This window comes from Trachypithecus francoisi, unplaced genomic scaffold (assembly GCF_009764315.1).
Source record: "Trachypithecus francoisi isolate TF-2019V2 unplaced genomic scaffold, Tfra_2.0 Lachesis_group15, whole genome shotgun sequence".
NCBI classification, from domain to species: domain Eukaryota; kingdom Metazoa; phylum Chordata; class Mammalia; order Primates; family Cercopithecidae; genus Trachypithecus; species Trachypithecus francoisi.
Window position 1 is genome coordinate 22873114 of NW_022681460.1, and position 24332 is coordinate 22897445.

Genomic DNA, 24332 nt, shown 5'->3' on the forward strand with positions numbered 1-24332 from the left:
GTGCTTAAAATGATAATGGCCATAAAATTTCATCTGCAATAGCTATGCCCTCAGTGTCATAGTTAATTTATAGCATTCAATTAGCGATGTAATTCTAATCAGTTATGTTTCCAATTGCATCAGACCAAATAGGAGAAAGGTGTTTTTCTAGAACAGCTTGAGTGAGTGGAGAAAAGGGTGAGACATAGGGGGATTGTCAATAATGGCAGATGTCTTTACTATTTTTAATTATAAATTGTACCACTGAGGTATGAACCTCATATCTAGCAGCAGATAATATGAAGCCACTGGGACCTTCATTTTTAAAGATGGAGACAGAAACAAAGACTTTTTCCTTCCACAATATTGCTTAGGGCTCTGCCTTGGTTGTATAAGCTTGTCAAGGGACATAATGTTAACATGAAATGCATAGCAGCATAATGTCTTTATATGCTTCTTAAGAGCATAGCATTGTTCTTTACCAAAGCATTGGATGTGTACTTCAAGTAACCTCTACATGCAAAATTATTAAGACATATTTTCAAAGATCATTTGGACAAATAAAAAAATTGGGGTATGTGACTGCATTCAAAAAATAAGAGACAACAGAGGGCAGAAAATCAATGCCAAAGGCAAGACTCAAGAGGTAATATAAGGACCAAGTTTTATGCTAACAATGTATTGAGAAAGCAAAGTTTTTCCTAGATTAGAAACATTACCAAATAAAGGCAAGTAGGAAGAAAATGATACAAACAAACAAAAAAACAGGAAACACCCCAGCAGGCAACACAGATAGAGGTCAGACATGCGGAGTTTAGACCTGAGAATAAAGGGGTTTTAAAGGAAGTCTGTATTAGTCTGTTTTCACACTGCTGATAAAGATATACCTGAGACTGGGTAATTTATAAAGAAAAAGAGGTTTAATGGAATAACAGTTCCATGTGACTGGGAAGGCCTCACAATCATGGTGGAAGGCAAAAGGCATATCTTACATGGTGGCAGACAACAGGGAATGAGAACAAAGTAAAAGATGTTTCCCCATAAAAAACGATCAGATCTCATGAGACTTATTTACTACCATGAGAACAGTATGGGAGAAACCACCCCCATGATTTAATTATCCCCCACTGGGTCCCTTGCACAATACTTGGGAATTATGGGAGCTACAATTCAAGATGAAATTTGGGTGGGAACACAGTCAAACCACATCAAAATCCAAATCCATTTTCTATAATCTTCATCTTCATATGAATGCATATGAATAATTTCACAGACTAGAGAAAGGTTTCACTTACAGAAGAATACTTATAAGAATTTCTTTATATTTCAGGGATATTTGTTATAAATGCATTTATTTGAAAAACAGAACTTCAGGATCATTTAACCCTTAATAGTTCTGTCAACATGATCTAAGGGGGATAACAATTCCAACTGTGCTCCATTATCAAGTTAAATACTTCAGAATCTTTTTCCAGAAAAATTAATTTACTTTCTTCTAATGTATAACTTGGATTAGCAATTATGTAAATAAAGTATGAAGAATTTTGTCTTCTATTAAGTTGTACAAAGCTAGGAGAATGTTACTCTGACCCTAACGATAAGAAAAAGATCAGAACATCTACAGAATTATAACTTTTCTCATACTCATCAAAGAGCTGTAGCTAACCTGTGAAAACTAGCATGCAACCTCAGGGAACATGGTTGCAGTAAAGTTCAAGTAAAGACCAGATGTAATTCAAAGTTCAAGTAAAGACCAGATGTAATTCTTGGCTTACTAGAACAGCAGGAGAAAAAATGGTTTCAATACCAGAAAGAAAGAAAAAAATTTCCATTAATGCCTTAAAAATAAATATGGGCTAGATGAAAGTATTTAAAACTTAAAAGTCACAAACACAAACACAAAGAGAGTTCACCTTCCTCCCCAGAGTTCTTATTTATGGACCTCACTTGGTGCTTTTGAAAAAGATTGAGGCACAGCAGGAGAGTAAACAAAGCTTTTCTCAGAAAGGTAGCCCTGGATCAGGGAAATCAGGACAGGCATAGAGCTCCACCAAGTCTTTTTGTCCCTGAGGAAAAACTTTAAGACAATGAAGGAAGGGCAGAAAGCTGCCTTTCCCAAGCCAAAGATGAAGACAGGCTGTGTTGGGTTAAATGTAAAAGAAAAAATTTCTACTTCAGAATGAGGGGCAAGATTGTTAAGAAAGTCTCACCTTGGCACCTTGATCTTGGATTTCCCAGCCTCAAGAACTGTGAAGAAAAAAATTTGTTAACAGCCTGAATGGACTGAGACAAGGTGACAGTAGAAATGATTACTGAAAACAATAGAGTAAATCAATAAGCCCCAAAGCTGTTTTTTGAAAAGTAAAAAAAAAAAAAAAAGATAAAATTTTAGCCAGACTGAAAGAGAGAAACAGAGACAGTATACAAGTTATCAATATTAGGAACAAAAGATGGATCATCACTACTAATCATACAGTCATTAAAAGGACAAGGAAATAATGTTACAATTTTATGTCCATAAATTTAATGACTCAGATACAATGGATAAATGCTTAGAAGATACAAACTACTAAAGTCATGCAAGAGGAAATTGATAACCTAAATAGTTCTATATCGCTGAAACATGAATTTGTAGTTAAAAGCCTTCCGACAATAATAACAAAAACTCCCAGCCTAAGTGACTTTATTTTTGAGTTCTACAAGACATTGAAGGAAGAAATATTACCAATTCTGTATAAGTCTTCCAGAAAATAGAAGGACTCACCTTTCTACTGACATTATGAAGCCAGCATTACCCCAAGACCAAAATCAAGCAAGAACATTACAGGAAAAGAAAACTAAAAATCAATATCTGTCACCAATTTACAAGAAAAATTTCTTTTTCTTTTTCTTTTTCTTTTTTTCCGAGATGGAGTCTCGATCTGTCGCCCAGGCTGTAGTGCAGTGGGCGCTGTCTCCGCCCACTGCAAGTCCCGCCTCCCGGGTTCATTCTCCTGCCTCAGCCTCCCGAGTAGCTGGGACTACAGACTGCGGCCACCATGCCTGGCTAATTTTTTTGTATTTTTAGTAGAGACGGGGTTTCACCGTGTTAGCCAGGATGGTCTCGGTCTCCTGACCTCGTGATCCGTCTGCCTTGGCCTCCCAAAGTGCTGGGATTACAGGTGTGAGCCACTGCGCCCAGCCAAAAAAAGTTTCTTGGCAACATATTTGCAAATCAAATCCAGCATAGTGTTAATGTAATACAGATATCAGTGGAAGAGAGAAAATGTTTCTGAAATAGACCCATATACAAACATATATATGAATATATGTATATATATGACCAACTGATTATGGAAAATGTTATACCAACCAATTCTATGTGGAAAATTTAGTTTTTAACAAATGGAATAGAAGAATTGGTATTTATTTGCAAAAAAAATGAACTCTGACCTACACCTTGCACCATATGAAGAATTAATTCAAAATAGATCACAATCCTAAATATAAAACTCAAAGCTGTAAAACTTCTAGAGAACTTCTAGAGAACAACATAATGGAATAACCTTATGGTCTTGAGTCAGGCAAGAATGTTTTAGATAAGAACACAAAATCACAGTCTATAAAAATTATTGATAAATTGGACTACATCAAAGTATTTGCTCTTTGAAAAGCAACATCAAGAAGATAAATGACAAGCCACAGACAAGGAGAAAATATTTGCAAAGCACTTATTTGGTAAAGGACTTGCATACATAATGTGTATATAATGTTTAAGAATCAATAAGAAAAAAAACATTTTAAAAGGTGCAACATATTTGAATAGACATTTCACTAAAGAAGATATATAAATAACAAATAAGCATATGAAAAGATGTTCAACATCATTAATTATTAAAGAAATTGAGATCCAAACCACAATAAGATATCACTACAGACCTATTAGAATGACTAAAATAACCAAAAACAAAATAAAATAAAATCCATGACAGTATTTATTTATAACATCCCTATTGTCCTCATACTCCCTCTACTGCAAACACCATTTGATCGAGGTTCCCTGTTTGAAAGATTATTAAAGAAAAATGTACAACTTGAGGTCAATAGAAAAATACTACACATCAAGGAATTGCTGTCTTAAAGATGAAAATAGAGAACACACCATTGAAAATTATTGAATAAAACAGACTAGAAAACTTAAAAGAAATTGAAAAAAATTAGAAAGCAGTGGACATGTTAAATATGGCATAAATATATAGCTTTAATGAAATAATTCATAAAATGTAGTAAATAGCCCTTCCCCATTATCATGTTATTCAATCAGTATCATCAAGAAAGTAAAACTAGACATGACTTTTTTTTTAAATTTGCTGTCTATATGTTATCTAAATAATATATAAGTTCTGCTTTTAACAAGTTTGTGATTTGGGTAAGTCAGTGAGGTGCTCTAGTCTTTAGTTATTCTATTTGTCAAATTGCAGGATTGTCTCTTCAAGTTCAAAATTTCTATGATTACATATACAAGCTTTCTACTTACATGTATAGGCTTTTCTCTAGACATTTAAGACTATTCGTATTACACTAGTAACTATTTTTTAAAAATTTGTATTATTTTATAAAATATTAAATATAAATATTTTTTAAATATTATTTTTAAAAATATGTGGCCAATTGTTTCTGAAAGAAAACAAAAGGTACTAATTTTTGCCATTTATTAAATTGATGTTCCATAAATACCAGCATCTATCTTCTTGTTAACTCTCACTCAGGAGCTTTAATTATCAATTTGATTACTATTATACAGATGCTCCTCAATTTACAATGGGTTTGCATACTAATAAACCCAGTACATATCATAAGTCAAAAATGTATTTAATAAACCTGACCTACGGAACATCATGGCTTACCTAAAATGTGCTCATGATGTATTAGCCTACAGTGGGCAAAACCATCTAACACAAAGTCTATTTTATAATAAAGTATTGAATCTGCCATGTAATTTCTTTTTCACTTTTTAAAATTAATCTCATTGGCCAAACCCAGCATGTAATGTACTGAATTATTGTAACGTATTGAATACTGTGCATTGCATTAAGACTGTGAAGCTTTCATACCCTGTAAAGTTGAAAAGTCACGAATTGAGGGCTGTCTGTATTCTAGCAGTTAATCTACCAAAAGATCCTTACATCTTTAATCTGGTTAGAGTTTTATTTTAAAAACATCTTTGTATATCTAGGCATTGTTCTGTTAATCAAACAATAAAAATCTTTCAGTATGTTTCAAGATTATTTTCTCTATTTCCCCAAACTGCCCAATTCTTGACTAAAAGTAGTGCCACTGAAATTACAGAAAACATACTGTGTTGCAGTCCTATTTTCTGTAGTAGATAGCTCATTTCACATTAAATATGTTATTTGTGACCACTTCACACAAGACATAAAGTACAATTTCCTTTTTTTTTTTTTGAGGCGGAGTCTCACTCTGTCGCCCGGACTGGAGTGCAGTGGCCGGATCTCAGCTCACTGCAAGCTCCGCCTCCCGGGTTTATGCCATTCTCCTGCCTCAGCCTCCCGAGTAGCTGGGACTACAGGCGCCCGCCACCTCGCCCGGCTAGTTTTTGTATTTTTAGTAGAGACGGGGTTTCACCGTATTAGCCAGGATGGTCTCGATCTCCTGACCTCGTGATCCGCCCGTCTCGGCCTCCCAAAGTGCTGGGATTACAGGCTTGAGCCACCGCGCCCGGCCAAGACATAAAGTACAATTTCTATATCATTCCTCAAAATGAGCTCCGAACAATTATAACATTACATATGTTTTATTTTTACTCAGTTTTAGCATTATGCTATAGTAAAAAGTGATAGAAAATCACTAGTGAGGCAAACAGAAATCACCAATTCCTCCTCAGCCACCTAATAATTTGTAGTCAATGATGAAAAAAAAAAATTTGTAACTGGGCTTCCAAAAGCAAATTTCAGTAAAATGGATATCAACACCATGAACTGAAGTTATTTTAAGTCTTTTTGTATTTAACAGCTTTTAGCAGAGCTAAGCAGTCTAGCTAAGTCATTTTGTTTATTTTATTTTATTTTTTTACTTTATTTTATTTTATTTATTATTATTTTGAGACTCTCGTTCTTTGCTCAGGCTGGAGTTCAGTGGTGCGATCATAGCTCACTACAGACTCGAACTCCTGGGCTCAAGTGATCCTCCCACCACAGCTTTCTGAGAAGCTTGGATCACAAATGTGGGCCACTATGCCTGGCTATTTATGTATTTATTTATTTATTGTAGAGACAGATTTTCCCCTTCATTGCCCAGGCTTGTCTTCAACTCCTTGGCTCAAACAATCCTCCTGCCCTGGCCTGTTAAAGAGCTGAGATTACAGGCATGCAGCCATCTTGTCCTAGGCCCTGGCTAAGTCACTTTAGATATGCATATGATAAATTTCCTCCTCCCTAGACAAGGACTTGCAAACTCTAACAAAACTAAATGAAATGAGATGTGAAGGAACATTTTTATAGACTTTAGGCAAAGATTCTTTTGAACTAAGAAGTACTAAAGACTCTTTCACATCAAAGGTACAATTATAAAGCTGAGGGTGTTAATGGTGTGAATCATGACCTTTTGATTTCTTTAAAGTACGTTTTATGGGGCTCATGATGAGATTAAAAATTTGCGTTATTTCCAGAGCTCTGAAAGCAGACATCAGATTTCCTGTTATTCAAAATGACCTACTAGAAAATCTTTGCCTAGTAGTCTTACATTTCTGTAAGTAAATATTACACATTAAAATTCTTCCATATTCTTAAAAAAATATGGGTAATTTCCTCAACCACATCAAAACTTTATTTTAAAAGAAACAAACATTTATATTTATAAAAGCTTGTGCAATATATTTTGTTTCAGTCATGCAAAAACTTATCACTAGACTGGTAGTACTGCCATTTATAGTTGTCAAATGTTCAGTTATTAAAATATTCAATTTAATTTTTTAAAGGAATGTATTTCTCATTTTAATGGAAATATGCCAGCTGCTGAAATCTAAATGTTGACACTTTCTCGAAACTACATGAAACAACAAAGAAAACAAAACAAAACAAAATGATCCAAAAGCATGTAACTTCACCAAAACTTGGAAGCAAAACATAGAGTCAAAACTATGTATATACGCAGCCAAAATAAATGAGACCAATGAAACCTACATGGGCAGTCACAAACAGTGCTCAGAAATACAGAATGTGGCAGGACCCTAAATTGGAAGATCTCAAAATCCAACAGTGAACATTCATTCACAGAGGGAGAAAACCTCATCAGAATGCTAACTGTTGTGAACAACTCTGGGACCTTAAAGGGAGCAATAACTGGGGATGCTATTGGCAAACAATCACGGCTTGTAAAATTACAAATGCACATATTTTTGAATTGAAAATGCCCCTTCAATGAGTTTGGCCTTATGTGTGTGTGTGTGTGTGTGTGTGTGTATACATGTGATAGTATCCAAGATACTATTATTCATTGCAACATTGTCAATAGCAAAATAATTGAAAATGACCTAAGTGTATAATTGAGGACTAGTTCAATAAATGATGGTATATCCATACATTGAAATCCTATACAATTGTAAACAAAATATGAGCACTAGTTTTACTTACAAGCATGATGCAGCAATTTTATCAAACTAATCCTCTTGCTGAAAACAATTACTAAAGCTAGTTGGAAAAAAAAATCCATTTCAAGGAATCAAAAAATCAAGTATAGTAGCCAAGAATCAAGGGTCCAAAATTCTAGAGAAGAAAGGAAACATACTGTGGTGAGTTCCATATTCATCTGTTTTGTACGTTGGAGGGATTTGACAAGTTACATAATAAGGAATGGAGGCCAAGCTAAATCTTTCAGTGGCCTCTACGAGCTGGCAAGACAGAAGTTGGAGTTCTGGCAGCGAAGGTGGTTGACACTTGAGGGGTTCAAGACTACAGAGAATGCAATTCCTGGACAACACATCTACCATGCAATTTTTCCTCAAAGGCATTTGCTTACTCCTAATCTTCCATATGTAGAGTAAGACATAAGAAATCAAATAAAATGGACAATCTAGGAGGCTAAAGATTGGAGTACAGCATTCAGCAATCTGTAGTAATATAGAATGAAGTTCAGGTCCCAGTAGAGTGGAGATGACCTTGTCAACCACCCAGCTTTCATTGAGAACACAGAAAGGCAATACCCTATAAGTAACTGCTCTAAGGCTGGGAAATAAACTAGCCTTAATACAGCTAGAACCTCAAACTCAACTGTATCAAAGCAATCTGCTCATGGTCTGCCAGTAAAACATTAAATATTCTGAAACCAGGGCTCTACAGTGTTTCAGGATTTAAAAAAGTCATGTATGAAATAGGACCAAATACAGGAAAGAAAAAGGATCAAGACCGAACAATAGAAATAGATTCCTTGCAATGCAGATATTGTATTAATCAGCCAAGGAGTATGCAACACTTATTTTTAAATTAATCGTATTCTGGGCCATGAAGAATGCATCAGCATATCTCAAATAATTGAAAACACATAGTGGAATTAACCTAGAAGTCAAACAGAAAAAATAGCCAGCAAATTTATAATTGTTTGTAGTTCAGCAATATGCTTTAAGTAACCCATGGAACCAAAAAAAAAATGAAAATAAGAAAATATTTTGAATTTTACGATAAAATATGACACAAAATGTGTTAAATGTTAAGGCAGACTTAAGAGTAAAATATTATATACACACACACACCATATACACTTCAATGCAGATGTTGGAAAAAATCAAGAATAAGAATTAATAATCTAATCATCTGTTTTAGGAAGCCCGGGAAAATGACAAACTGAAGTTTATTTTTAAATGCAAATATCCACGAAGTAAAAACAATGTGCAAGAGAGAATATTAGAAATAATGGACAGTGAAAACCATTATGAAGAAGACAGATTGGGATGAGTAACACTACTGTTGTTAGCATTTACTATAATGTTACCACAATTAACCCATGTGATATTGGCACATTGGAACTGAAAAGAAAATTGAGAAGCAGACTCACATATATAACATTTATCTCTTTTAAATGAAGGAAGCCTTACAACATAGTGGAAAAAAAATGTCTTTTTAGTAAATGGTGCTGAATTATCTCTATATCCACATAGGAAAAGTCAACTTTGACTCCTACTTCACATTATATACATAAAATGAATCCTACCCAGATTGCAGACCTAAATGTGAAAGGTAAAACAAAACTTCTATAAGTTCATAGAGGAAAATATCTTTATGGCATTAAAATAAGTAAGAATTTCTTAAGTTGGGCGTAATAAGCACTATTTATAAAGGAATTAAAAATTGGGCTACTTTACAATTTAAGTTTCTGATAAAGATGGATTTAAGAGAGTAAAGTTGCCACAGAGTAAGAGAACACATTTATAACAGATATAGCTAATTAAAGATTTGTAATGAAAATATATTAAAAATTCCTATGCAGTTATGCATCACGTAACAATATTTTAGTCAATGACAGACTTCATATACAATAGTGGTACCATAAGATTACAATGGTGTATTTTACTATATCTTGTCTATGCTCAGATATGTTTAGATATATACATACTGTGTTTGTTTGTTTTCACACTGCTGATAAAGACATACTCAAGGACTGGGCAATTGACAAAAGAGAGGGATTTAATAAACTCACAGTTCCACATGGCTGGGGAGGCCTCACAATCATGGTGGAAGAGAAAAGACATGTCTCACATGGCAGCAGACAAGAGAAGAGAATAAGTGCCAAGGGAAAGGGGTTTCCCCTTATAAAACCTTCAGTTCTCATGAGACTTATTCAATACCATGAGAATAGTATGGGGGGAACTGCCCTCATGATTTAATTACCTCCCACTGGGTCCTTCCCACAACACAAGGGAATTATGGGAGCTATAATTCGAGATGAGATTTGGGTGGGGGCACAGTCAAACTCTATCACATACTTTCCATTGTGTTACAATTGCCTACAGTATTCAGTACAGTAATATGCTGTTTAGGTTTGTAGCCTAGGAAAAATAGGCCATATCATATAGCCTAGGTGTATAGTAGGCCTTACCATCTGGATTCCTGTAAGTAGCACATTCTATGATGTTTACACAATGACACAATCACCTAATGATTCATTTCTTAGAATGTATTCTCATCATTAAGGGTCCATGACTGTATTTTTAAAAAGACAAAAATCTAATTAACAAAAGTCCAAAAAGCTTAATCTGAGTCTACATAAAAGAGGATATCCAAATAATCAATAAACAGAACACAAGTGTCTCGATATCACTAGTCATCAGGAAAATTCAATTTATAAGATCAATGATGTTCCACTTCATATCCACCAGAAGTTAAAATTAACAAAACTTACAATAGCAAGTGTTGGCAAGGATCTGGAGCAGCTGGAACACTTATACTCAGTTAATAGAGTGTACATTGGTACAACCAATGTATTAATCCATTTGCATTGCTACAAAGGAATACCTGACACTGAGTAATTTATAAGGAAAATAGGTTTATTTGGCTCACAGTTCTGTGGCTGTCCAACCATGGCACCAGCATCTGCTTAGCTTCTGGTGAGACCCAGGAAACTTTCAATCATGGTGGAAGGCAAAGGGGGAAACAGGTGTGGCACATGGTGACAAAGTGAGCAAGAGAGGGAGGGAGGAGGCACCAGGGTCTTTTAAACAACCAGATCTAGTGTGAACTAAGAATGAGAACTTACTCATTATTGTGAGGACAGCACCAAGACATTCATAAGGGATCCGGCCCCAAGACCCAAACACCTCCCACTAAGCCCATCTCCAACACTGGAGGTCACATTTCAACATGAGATTTGGAGGGAACAAAACATCCAAACCATATCAAGCAGTTAGACAATTGTTTGATATTATCTACTAAAGATGAACATTCTCATACTTGATAAGCCAGCAATTCTACTTATATGTATAATGTCCTCCCCTACTCTGCACACATATAAACGCAGTAAAAGTCACTAACCAGACTGTTTAAAGCAGTGCTATTTTTAATAGACAAAAACTTGAGACACTGTGAATTACCACACATAGTAGAATGTGTAAATAAATTTGTTGGTATATGCATACATGGATGATATAAGACAATGAAAAAAAAATTTGCGTGTAACAAAATGAATGAGTCTCAAAGGTGTAATGTTGAGAAAAGAAACTGGGTACAAAAAAGATGTTATTTCCTATTTCATTCATATGAAAGTCAAAACAATTGAAACAGTTCTTCAATGATAGATATCATAACAGTGGTTCCCCAGCGGGTATTGACCAGGTGAAGCATGAATGAGGCTTCTGAGGTGGTGTTAATGTTCCATATTTTGATTTCAGTTGTGACTTCATAGATGCATCTAGCTCTACACTTGAGATGTGTGCACTACACTGTGGGTATGAGATCTATCTGTATCTGTACTATGTCTGTGGGTATAAATGAGGAAACTTTGTATATACCTGTATACAGATAATCTAGGATACATTGTTAAGAAAAGAAGGCACTGAATAATGCTTGTAATATGTAACATTTGTGTAAGAAAAATAAACAATAAAAACATATTTTTGTTTCCATTTGTATTTTCATGAGACCCTATAAACATGCTTAGCTTTAGAAAGTATTGGAGTGAATGGAAACCAAGGCAACAGAGATGAAGTTAAACGACGCTTTCCATGTCCATTTATAATGCCATTTTGATTTTGAATAAAGTTAACATTCCTAATTTTAAAAATATTCTTTGATACATATACGTTTCAAAGATGAAAATAATTTGTTTGCTTGCTACATTGCTCCTCAAAATTGCTAGAATGCAGTTATGTTTCCCTTTTCTATAAAGCATTGCTTCCTTTGTGAGGAACGTACCTTCCATTCAGATCATCCATTTAGATAATTTCAACTGTGCCCATGATTACATCAAATATATTAAATGGTTTCTCACTGAGTTGTGTGTGTGAGTGCACTGAGACACACAGAGAGAGAGAGAGAGAGAGAAAGAGAGATGCTTCTTTCCTAAGCAAACACCATACACTAAATGTTTTAATGTTTTGAGATGCTTCCTTTAGTGTTTATTTTAACACTACCTTTGCTATCTTAGATTGCTGGAATACCTTTTATTTTAGTGAGTGCTCAACCCTTGGTGGTGTCTCGGGGTACATGAGTCACTTTTCCATCTCAGCTGTCATTCAGAGTACCACTTTTCCACAGGCCTGTTATATGTTCCATGTGTTCTGATTCGGTCAGTTGAAGGACATCCTGCTGTCATTGATTTATAGTAATTGTGAAAATGACACAAAACTAAATTTTTTAAATGCAAAATTGTTTTTGTCAGTGGTAATGTTCCCATTTTTGTATTTGGCTCGTGTAGCTCTGATTTTTATTTGCTGCTTTGGCTAATGCCACTTGGCAACACTAGGTCTTCAATGCAGGTTGCATTTGGATGATTTAATAACAAAACTGGAAGGAAATTTGAAAGATCTTAGCAATAATACCACTTTATAAGGTACTTTTCCATAATATTCCTCACCAAAGATGAAAGTCCTTTTGCTGCTGTAGCACTTCTCTTTTCATTTGGAGATGAAGCATTGAAGGACAGAGAAGATTAATGACCAGAGTTACTCCTAGAGTTAAAGTCTGACCTTGAGTTTGTGGATCCCTCATCCGGTGGGCTCTCCACCACAGCACGATTTTTCTGAAAAGACATCTGGCCTGGCAGAGCTATTCAGAGGCATGGAGTATTCTACTGACCTACCATTGTTATTTAAGAGAATTTGGGATATAGTGGGTAAAAAATAGTACTAATGACTTAACACAAGTACTTAACTCATGCTAATAGTTCAATAAGAAGCATAGATAAGTGAAATGATGATATTGCAGAGGGCAAACGGCCTGGAGCTGGATGTGGCTATATGAGAAACTAAGAATTTCCTTCTTTTTGCTATCACTGCTTTGCTAACATGTTTTTCTTACTGGAACTTGTATGACTCAAATACTAATATGTAATAATTCACTTCATCAATTATTCTGAGCTCTTCTTTAGAGTTCAAGTATGGTTTACAATTATTTGTCTTCTTATTTTATTAACCTGAATCTTCGGAAAGCTGAATTTAAAAAAGTTGTTTTTGCTTTCTTCTTATTTGGGGCACATTTTTTTTTTTTAATGACTAATGATTTTCAATAGTTGAATAGTTTGGGAAAATAAAGGTATCTTTTTACACACAAAGGAAAGCATCTACAGTAATAACTAAATGTTTCATGGACATATATGATTAATAAGGGGGAAAGGAAAGGTACAGGGTAGTGCTGATATAATCCTGAAAGGAATAGAGCAAAGAATGTTGCAAGGAGGCCAGCTCCTGGGAAGTCGTGCTGAGTTTCTATTTCTTAATTAGTTTGCAAATAACAAAGGGAAGCTTTTATGATGGTGATGATATCAGTATGGAGTCACAAAGGGCAGGAAGGATATGAATAAGATTAGAAAAAGGTTTGCGTTCTCAATCCCATTGGTTCTGCTGCTAACTAACAGTGTGCCTCCGGGCCTGCCACCCCTCTGACGTTTATTTTCTTTACTCTAAAGCAAGTGAATGCAACACACTCTTAAGGCACTTTTCAGCTTTCAAGTAGGAAAAAAGACAAGTCTTTCCATAGAGTGTTACATCTCTATATCGATTATAATTTGCAAGATGGATTTGGGGATACTGGAAAAATAAGCCAATATTTGTAATAACACCCTGAAAACTGAAGAACAATTGGGAGTTAGTGCATCAAGGTTCTAGGCCTGGTTTTGAAGTAGTCAGTTACTTTGGGCAAATTTTCAAGTTTCTCTAAGGATTAGTTTCATTTTCTGTATGTGCCACTTGGCTTATATGGTCATTGAGTTTTCTATCAGCAATATTTCTTGTCTCCTTTGCTTTTTTCTCCAGAAAAATTACTCAGGGGTGCAAGTTAAATCTCTAAAATACACAGTATCTCAATACCAGTTTCTAAAATATTTCTGCAAGAAGTTGAGAAGTTTTGAAAAGATATGCCAGAATGAGCCATCGTATACAGGTGCTTTTGCTAGGGTTCATTAAAGAAAAGAAAAACTTGCCCCATTTGAATAATGATTTATCAGGCTTTAAGAAAACTAAATATAAATCAAAAACCTTAGGAAAAATCAATTCTTATTTTCAGATCTTTATTTATTAAGAGGGGATGAAGAGTGGGTAAAAGCAGGGATGTAATGGGAGTAGTGTATACCAATTGTGCAAAATAACTAAAACAGTTATGAAATGCTTACATATTCCTGACCAGTATAACTTGAATTATGAATGAACCATTAAAGACAAAGATTCTTAACCAAACTTTTATCTTTTCCTTTTAAAATGCAAGGCATCAAACTTGAAAGAGCTATAACTATTTTATTTGATGGTAACATACAAACAAATTACAGTTTAGATAATATTTTTAAAGTGCTATGATCATTGTAACTTTAATCAGATCAAACGTAATTATTATTAGCATCATTTACATTATAGCTGATTTGTCTAAATTCTAATTACAATAAAATATGTCGTGTTTTATCTCATCAAATAGTTTTTATATTGAGAGTGAAGGAAACAGTAAAACAGTCAGAGGAAAAATTAGTGCCATATCCAAAAGCATTACTTCAGAAATTTACTTTAATATCATATTTATATTAAAATATTTCATTTGTCTCCATGATATTTCTAAGAGATATTAGACTGTTTGTCGCTATGTCCCTATTTTACTCATGGAGAAACAAACATAGTATGTTTAGTAAATGTTTCAGGTCATTCACTATGTCAGAATAACACTGAGAATATAACTTACTATATTTTTCTTATGCAATCCAGCACCTAACACAGTGCCCTAAAAGAGTAAGTATTCAATAAACAGTCATTGAATGAAAGAATGGACAAACCATTCTGCTCTATGAAATCTAAAACATCTATCGTATTTGCTATTTCTTTACTCAGTAAATTGAGCAGGCTGGAGGAGCAGCTGAGCAATAAACTTTATCCACTCTCCTACCCACAAGTTTAGATTGTCGCCTGAAGGGGCTTTGCAAGATGGTACTGTCTGGTCTTTCCTGAAATTATGCACTTCCAGGATGTCCCACATTCCCCATAGAGTCATTAATCTGGTTCATGTAACACTGGCTTTCGTGGCGTGAATGAGGTCCACCAGCTTCTGGTGGAGGCCAAATATCCCTTATTAGTAATGAACATATTACTGACACCTAGCCTAATGATTTTTAGTAAAACTGTTTTATAACTTGGTCCTAAAGAACCATAGTTAGTGGCAATCCTTGAAAATAAATCATTCGGCTAGTATTGGCTCTGGCTATCTCAGGCCTTGCTTATGATAATTACAACGCTAGAAAGGATAACTCAATTTATTTCCTGAGTTAATTTGTCTTAAGTTCAGTCGCAACTGTAAACATGATAAAAGTCACAGAGACATGACTTTTAGAGTTGATAAAAACAATGTGGTAAAGAACACAAGTATTTATATTACTAGGAATATGACAAAAACATAACAGTCATTCCCAGTGAAGCACTGTTGTATAGATTAAAAATTGTTATCCATGTCATTGGCACTGATGACCAGTTACCTAAAATACAAGTAAGACATCTCATGAAGATATTTAAGGCTAAAATGAATTCCTTAAACTTTGATGGCATTCATATTTTGCCATTATGAAAAAGAAAACATTTTATTTCACAGAAAGAATATATTAAAGTGAAATGAAAATATTTTTACATCTGTCACCCAAATTTAGTGATTGATCTAAAATTTCACACAGGTGACATTTTTATTAGGACACAGTCTGAAGAAATATCAGAATTCTACATCTCATTTGCTAATATTTTAAACAAATGATTCATCAGACCTGCCTAACTGAATGGTGTATTGCCACTGGACTGAATGTCCTAATTATCATTCAAGACATATCTTAAAGATTTATCAAGCATTTATTCTCCATCTTACCATGTCTAAAGCTCAGAGATATTTTGAGCTCTAAAAGAGTATCACAAGAAATTTATAGCAGTTTGTAGTACAACTGTTACCCATTCTTAGAGCAAAGCCACAACTAAAATAGAAATAGACAGAAATAAAATAAAATCATTAAGCATCAACTTATTGGGTAAATTAAGTTTAGATACCCATATGATGCAAAAAAGTCACTTTTATATAAGCTTCCCCATCTTTTAAACTTAGAACACATTCTATGTTGTCATTAAAAAAATAATAGCTAACTGAAGCCAGGAATTCCATTTTGTAATTGTGTCAATAATTTTAAAGACACCATTATTAAGTAAACTTTAAATTAGTTTGTGTACAACCTTATAGTGATTGGAAATAAGATAAATACAGGCACCACAGCAAACACACATAACAGATTCTTGAAACATAGACCCTTAAACATGCCTGCTCATCACTCAATCCATTTGGCCACCTTTTCTGCCCACACCAGGCCAAAGAGCAAAATGTTTTCACAGAAATTCTCTGGGTTGCATAATCTTAATTGCCGGAACCATTGTGGACAAAATATCTCATTTTTAAAATCTTAAAGCACTTGTAAGGGTCATACATGTGTGTTCACTGTCCTTGTTGCTTCTGTCCTGGAGAATTTGCTTGGCCAGAGCTCTCTCCAGGGCGGGGTGCAGGAGTGAAAGGAAACTGAAATCCATAGCCATTGTACCCATCCAAGTAGACACACTGGAAGAAACTGATGGGACCTAAGGAACAGAGCATGACAATTTGTTAAAACATGCAGAACACGAGCGGAAAAGCACAGTGAGGCAGTACAGGGCGGCAGATAAGGTCACAGATTTTGCCATCAGCCTCTGTAGCTGTTGGCAAGCTACTAAACCTCGTTGTGTCTTGGAGTCTTCATGTATAAAATCAAAACAACGAAAACCTCACAGAAATATTATGACAGTTAAACGAGTTACATCTGCTCTTAAAATTCTTCCTGGTACATCATAAGCCTTTAATAAGTGATACTAAAAATGATCTGGCAGAGAAAGTCAAAGTTCTGATCATATAGACATCTGTTGATGTACATAGCAATCATAGAGACATAGTCATAGGTTTCAAAACACGAGCTTATCAATATGCAAAGCAACAGACTGTGTGTGTGTGTGTGCGCGCGCGTGCGTGCGCGCGCATGTTTTATAACGTCACAGAGAGGTGGTTGCCAACATCTAAAAGTTTTGTTTGCCCTTACTTTAGAGGCAAGAGCTTTCCTAAGGTGGTTTGATTGCTCTTTAAGCAACCAAGGTAGCAGCCAGGTAGCAGCTCTGAGTAGAAAGCAAAACAGGAAAGTTAAGGGAATGTGGTGCAAGTAAGGACTCTGGACTCAGTAAGTCGGTGCTCTCAGGTAGCAGCTTTGGTAAAAGATGGCAAGTTTAGCATCTCCTCACAATTTTGGGTGCCAGATTTCCAGTGTTTTCTCTCCTATCCATTGGCATTCTGTCACCCAGCCATAGACTTTTGCAGAAGGCCAGGAAAGAAAAATGATAATTAAAGCTAGTGGTGTGTGGGAGATAAGGAAGATGGCCCAATCTATATGAGACTAGGGGTTTATGAAGTAGAATAAAGCAAAGGATAGGAAAAAGGAAGCTGGAGATGCAACCAGGCAGTATTCTGATTCCATTTCCATGGGTCACTGGGTTTTGAGGGATGACAATAGTTTGAAGAATCTTGAATTTAGTTTTCTTTTCCAATGCATCTCATCTGGAATGATTTCTCTTTTCTTCTATCTTCAAATCGAAGCAATAATACAACCCTCCTCTCTTCAAGTTTGTGGCGGTTATGGGGGCTTGGGAGTTAGGCAGGCTACAAGAGTGACAGTAGTAAAGCCGGTCCTGCACGAGGAGGAATGGCAACCCAGTGCTAAAAGTAGAAGGGCCCATCGATGACAAGCTGCCTTCCAGCTGCTTATCAGAAGTGGACACTGTTCTGACACATTTATTTCGCTGATGTTGAATAAGCTGATAAAATATTATTATGACTGCAAATATCAGAGCTTACATTTAAAGGTTCATGAATATCAGGCTATAGAACCGCCTTATTGTAAGATGAAGATAGCAAATATCATTTTGATGCAATAGATCCCCCAAATGAAGTTAGAATATTTGACACCATTTTACTAAAAGTACTTGTGTTTTGTTTTTAATTAAAATTTTTACTTCGAAATAATTGTAGATTCACATGTAATTGTAAGAGTTAATACAGAAAGATCCCACATGCCTTCACCTAGTTTCCCTCAGTGGTGACATATTGTAAAACCATAGAACAACATTCCAACCAGGAAACTGGCATTGACACAATTCATCTGTCTCATTGAATTATATTCTAATAGTTATTTATAAATATGAGATTTCAAATGTTTATGTGACATAGCCACAAATTATTACCGGTAGGTTAATAATTGGGAAAGTGTTGCTATATAAAGTGAAAATATGTCCAGATTGACCTATAATTCTTTTTCTTATGGATTTTGTAATATTACTCAAAAGTTTCATAAGACTCTGCTTATTTCCCTATATTTCTCACAACCTTATTATATGAAGGATTATAATAAGTCTCTTATCTACTGCATTAGTTCCAGTATCCAAAGAAGTACTTGGAACACAGTAGGCATTCAGTATCTGTCTAATGAATCACCTATTAGTACCGAGCAGGAGGCACTTGCTATTGTAAGGGGCATTTTAGTAATTTCCTGCACAAATACATCCAAGAAGCACTGGAGAATCAAGAAACATCATTTCTTCAGACAAATATCTAGCTCTTTACTTTAAAAGCATTCTGTGAAAGAAACTTCAGTTATACCTATTTCAAAATTGCTTCCTTTACGCTGTTCTGCAATGACGTTAATGCATATGTAGATTCAAAATTTATTGCTTTACCATATGAACAAAAATGTCTAATTTGGAAGAACCGAAATAATGAGAAACTTGGGCACTGAATTTTGTAACTACGTATGAAGATTGATTAGATTCCAAAAGAAATGATCCCAAAGATTGAATATTTAGAATCTACTATATATCTAGAAAAATCAAAAAGAATCTTGAATCTTAGAAGTGAGTTTCCAAGCAATTGAATTGCTAAAACCTATTTCTTCATTTTTTTCTACCTGATATAAAAAGTTTGGCTTATTACTTCAGCTGTCCTATTATAAAGCAGACGGTAATACATATTTAAGCATAGATTCAGCCATAGTACTAAGGATCAAAAATATGAAGAAGGATTTGCGATAAATGCCACTTCAATCATTACTTGTAACTCTTCCAACTATGTGCCTCTTGCCTAACACAAAAGTGATACGCTTCTCTTTAAAATATAAATGACCTACTTTAATGTTATTCTTCATGTCTATGCTAAAAATTTTCTTCTTTGGATACTGGTCTTAAGAGAGTCTAACATTTTTACACAGATGTAGCATCTTTAATACAGAATGATTTATTACTTTTAATCTCATTATAAGCTTACTTTTCTGCTTCTTTGTTGAAGACACGTCTTCAGTTTCTTCTACGGATAAAAAAATCAAAGAAAATAACTTGTACATTTACAGCTATTATATAAATATGTATGGGACTGAGAATGTCTAAACAGGAGCACACTGTGAAAGAAACAAGAGTTACTCTTTTTATAGTATACCCCAGATTTGTACACAGATTCTATTAATATTTTCAGTATAAAATTTGATAGACAAGAGCCAGAGATAGAAAGGGAGCCCATGAAAAAAATGGCATGCTACAAACAATTGTTTAAATGACAAAACTGGCCCTGATGTGTCACATATTCATTAATGAGGATAGTTGACATGCATCCCTTTCCTGAGAAGAGATCTTTGATGCTCAGAGTTACAATTTGGTAAGGGTAAAATCTGGGTAAAGATGACCATTTTAGTCAAAATAATTCCAAATTTGGAGGGACATATGTTTTTCATGATCATCCTTGCCATGAAAGTAGAGCAGCAGCCCAGTATCCTGCATTCTTCCTTTTTTACATCTGATTCACTGACTACTTATTTTTGCTGTAGCAATATACATCGCAAGTTTATGTAGCGTTGGATAACTTGGAACTACTCTTTTGAATTCCTTTCCTCTAATTAGAAGTTCTTAACTGGTATCCATGGATGGGGTTTTGGGGATTTTTCTGTAAAACACTGAAATAATAAGAAGTTGTGAGAGAGAGAGAGAGAGCGTGTGTGTGTGTGTTTGTGTGTATATGTATGTTAGTGTGTGTGTTTCATAGAAAGTTAGGTTTATAGATCTTATCAATTTTTCAGTTGGTTCTAGAGCTGTTCCCCTCAGAGTGTGATCTATGTGCCAGTAATTTCAGCATCACTTGATTCATTTACATAAATGCAGATTTTTAGGTTTTAACTCAGACATTGAATTCTAAGGAGACCTACAGTTGATCTGTACAAACATTAAAGTTTTAGAAGCACTGGTCTATGAGTAAAAAACCTATTAGGGTGGCTATTCTTAATTCAATTTATATATATATATATAATATATAAAGACGTATATATAATACACATATATATCTTTTCTCAAAGCACTATTTTCCACATTGTAGTTAATTTTGGGCAATGGCAAAGAATTTATACTTTGTTGGCTAGAACAATGCTTAGGCAAATTCTTATTGCCTGCAGACAAATTTAGAAGTGGAAGAGAAAATATTTATTTTTTATATGCAAACTATGTACCTCACAAAGGTCTAATACCCAGGATCTATAAAGCACTGAAACAAATTTGCAAGAAAAAAGCAAACCACCTCATTACAAAGTGGTCAAAGGACACGAACAGACACTTTTCAAATGAAGACATACATTCAATCAACAAATGTATGAAAAAAAGCTCAACATCACTACTCATTAGAGAAATGCAAACCAAAACCACAATAAGATAACATCTCACACCAGTAAGCATGACTATGACGAAAAAGTCAAAAAATAACATATGTTGGTGAGCTTGCAGAGAGAAGGGAACACTTACAGACGTTGGTGGGTGTGTATTAGTTCAACTATTGTGGATAGCTGAATATCCACATTGATGACAGTGTGGTGATTCCTCAAAGAGCTAAAAACAGAACTATCATTCAAATCAGCAATTCCATTGCTGGGTAGATACACAGAGGAATATAAATCATTCTATCATAAAGACACATGCGTATATACATTCATTGTGGCACTATTCACAATAGCAAAGACATAGAATCAATCTAAATGCCAATCCATGGTAGACTGGATAAAGAAAATGTGGTACATATATACCATGGAATACTGTGCTACCATAAAAAAGAACAAGATCGTGTCCTTTGTAGGAACATGGATAGAGCTGGAGGTCATTATCCTTAGCAAACTAATGCAGGAACAGAAATCCATATATTGCATGTTCTCACTTATAAGTGGGAGCTAAATAATGAGAAAACATGAACACAAAGAGTGGAGCAACAGACACTGAGGCCTATGCCAGGGTTGAGAGTGGAAGGAGAAAGAGGATCAGAAAACATAACTAATGGAGAGTAGGATTGATCTGTACAACAAACCCCCATGACATGAGTTTACCTATATAACAAGCCTATACATGTACCCCTAAACCTAAAATAAAAGTTCTTTCTTTTTAAGATAATACCTTTTATTTTTACACCAGACCATAACGAAGAAATCAAGAACCTTTCAGAACAAAAATCAAGTTAGCTGAAGCCCTCACTCTACAGATGGAGAAACTTGTCCTGGAAAAACTTTATGAAGGTCATATATCTGGAGATTGCAGGTTTTCCTGACTGCCTGTCCTCTGGCTTGGGCTGGAAGAGTGCAGGGGTTGAGTCTTACCTTCCATTTCTCCCTCCCTCCCTCCCTCCCTGCCTCCCTTCCTTCCTTCCTTCCTTTCTTCCTTCCTTCCTTCTTTCCTTCTTTCCTTCTTCCTTCTTTCCTTCCCTCCCTCCCACCCTCCTTCCTTCCCTCCCTCCCTCCCACCCTCCTTCCTTCCCTCCCTCCCTCCCTCCTTCCTTCCTTCCTCCTTCCTTCCTTCCTGATGGTGATGCTAATATAGGTGACTTGTCTCAAGTCTTCTTGATAAAATCATGGCATTCTTGTAATTCTTGATGGAATAGTGATTTTGAAGTATTATTCCTGTAGATTGGCCAATAAATGCATCTGATAATTGAAAATAAATCAATACCTAACTAGAGTCTTTAATATGTGAAAAGATGTATATATTCCAAATAAAGTTAAAAAGCTGTTTGTTTTAAAAATAAGCCTACTATGTAAACGTTGCCTAGAAAAGCTGAGGACTAGATCAAGAATAGGTAGGAAAAAAATAAAGACAGATAAAAACCTTATAGATTTGAGAGAAAACTTGTAAATGATCCAAAGACAGCAAACTCACCTTTAGCTTTCTTTGAAGCTGTTACATCTTCAACATCTTCTAGAGTACAGAAAAAAGACACATAGAATCACAGTCAATTTTTCAGTTTTCTCAAGGAGGAAGTATTGTATTTAAAGGTTTTTAAGAGACATAAGATCCCTGAATCTACAAACTCAGCACCTACAGTCTCCATAAATAACACCTTTATGACCAAAAAGGCACTTCTCTGACGTGGAGAGAGGATGTGGAGAAAATGATGAGTGCTGCACTATGATAATCAGGCTGGCAAAGGTTACTTAGGGAAAAGGCCTGCGGTGACCTCCCACACCCACCCTCAGGTTTCCCTCCTCCTCTGACTCCTAAAGCTCCTTTTAAAAATCATAATCACTTATAGAATTTAGGAAAGTTAAGGTAAATGGATTCACACATACAGGCTAGATAAAGAGATCAGTGTCTACCCACACAATTTATTAGCAGATTGATTAGATTTGAGCCTTTTCCACAATTCAAAAAAGCCCAGAAACAAACCCATGCATATGCATGGGTCAAGTAATCTTTGAAAAATGTACCAAGAATAAACAATGGGGGAAAGATAGTCTCTTCAGTATATGCTGTTGGGAAAATCGGATATCTATATGCAAAACAATGAAAGTGGACCTTTATCTTTCACCACCCCAATTCAATTCAAAATGGATTTAAAGACTTAAATGTAAAACCTGAAACACTTTTAAAAGTAAACGTAGGGGAAGAGCTTCTTAACATTGGTCTTGGCAATGATTTTATGAATCTGACACTAAAAGTATAGGCAACAAAAGCAAAAATAAACAATTGGAACTACATCACACTAAAATGTTTATGTACAGCAAAAGAAAAAATGAACTAAATGAAAAGGCAAATTATGAAATGGGAGAAAATATTTGCAAGCTATTTATCCAAAGGAGGTTAATACCTAAAATATACAAGACATTGATACAACTCAATAGCAAAAAAACAAATAAATGGGCAAAGGACCTGAACAGACACTTTTCTAAAGAGATATACAAATGACCAACAGGCACGTGAAAAGATGCCCTATGTTATTAATTATCATGAAATGAAATAAAACCACAATGAGATATCACCTCATATCTGTTAGAATAGTGATTATCAAAAAGTCAAATGAGATGTGTTGGTGAGGATTTAAGAGAAAAGGGTACACTGTTGATGGGAATGTAAATTAGTATTGCCATTATGGAAAGCAGTATGGAGGTTCCTCAAAAATTTGTTTGTTTATTTATTTATTTATTTCACCACTAGACAATAGTCATCCTAACATATTTAAGAGGCAGCTATCATATGATCCAGCAATTTCACCTCTGGGTATATATCCAAATATATATCAAGTATATTGTATGCTTGAAACTTTCTAAGAGAGTAGATCTTAAATGTTCTCACCACACACACACACACAAACACACACATACACATACACACTCACACAGAATGGTGGTAACTATGTGAGGTGATGGCCATGTTAATTAGCTTGATGTTGGTAATTATTTCATAATGTATTTGTATATCAAAATATCATATTGTATATCAAATATATATATATAATTTTTATTTGTCACTTATACCTCAATAAATTAGTGGGGAAAGGAAGATACTACATTTGAACTAAAGCTCACATACATATACAATGACTCTTAAGTTATATTGTGTAAATCACTTGGTCTTTTCTGCATTCAACTTACAAGCACATATTGGAATAATGTGGAAGTAGTTTTAAGTCTGAGGTAATTCTAATGCAATATAATGGAAATTATCTGAAAGAAGGTCAGTTTTGTATTATTAATTTAGATTTTGCATACTAACTGTTCACTAATAAATTGAAAAGGGGTAAGATAGGGTCAGTATGCAAATTTCCTCTCATAGGAAGGCAATATGA

The 24332-nt window shown here is 34.8% G+C and overlaps 1 protein-coding gene across 1 annotated transcript in view; it reads right to left on the reverse strand.

The window, feature by feature from the left end:
* Positions 1 to 14173: 14173 nt before the first annotated feature.
* Positions 14174 to 24332, reverse strand: part of TRDN (triadin) — a 431045-nt gene continuing 420886 nt past the window's right edge. The window contains exons 39-41 of the mRNA XM_033234448.1: positions 22427 to 22462; positions 19518 to 19556; positions 14174 to 16759 (exon numbers count right to left, since the gene is read on the reverse strand). Coding sequence (XP_033090339.1) covers positions 16620 to 16759; positions 19518 to 19556; positions 22427 to 22462 — 215 coding nt within the window. The 3' untranslated portion in view covers positions 14174 to 16619. The remainder of the gene's footprint in view (positions 16760 to 19517; positions 19557 to 22426; positions 22463 to 24332) is intronic.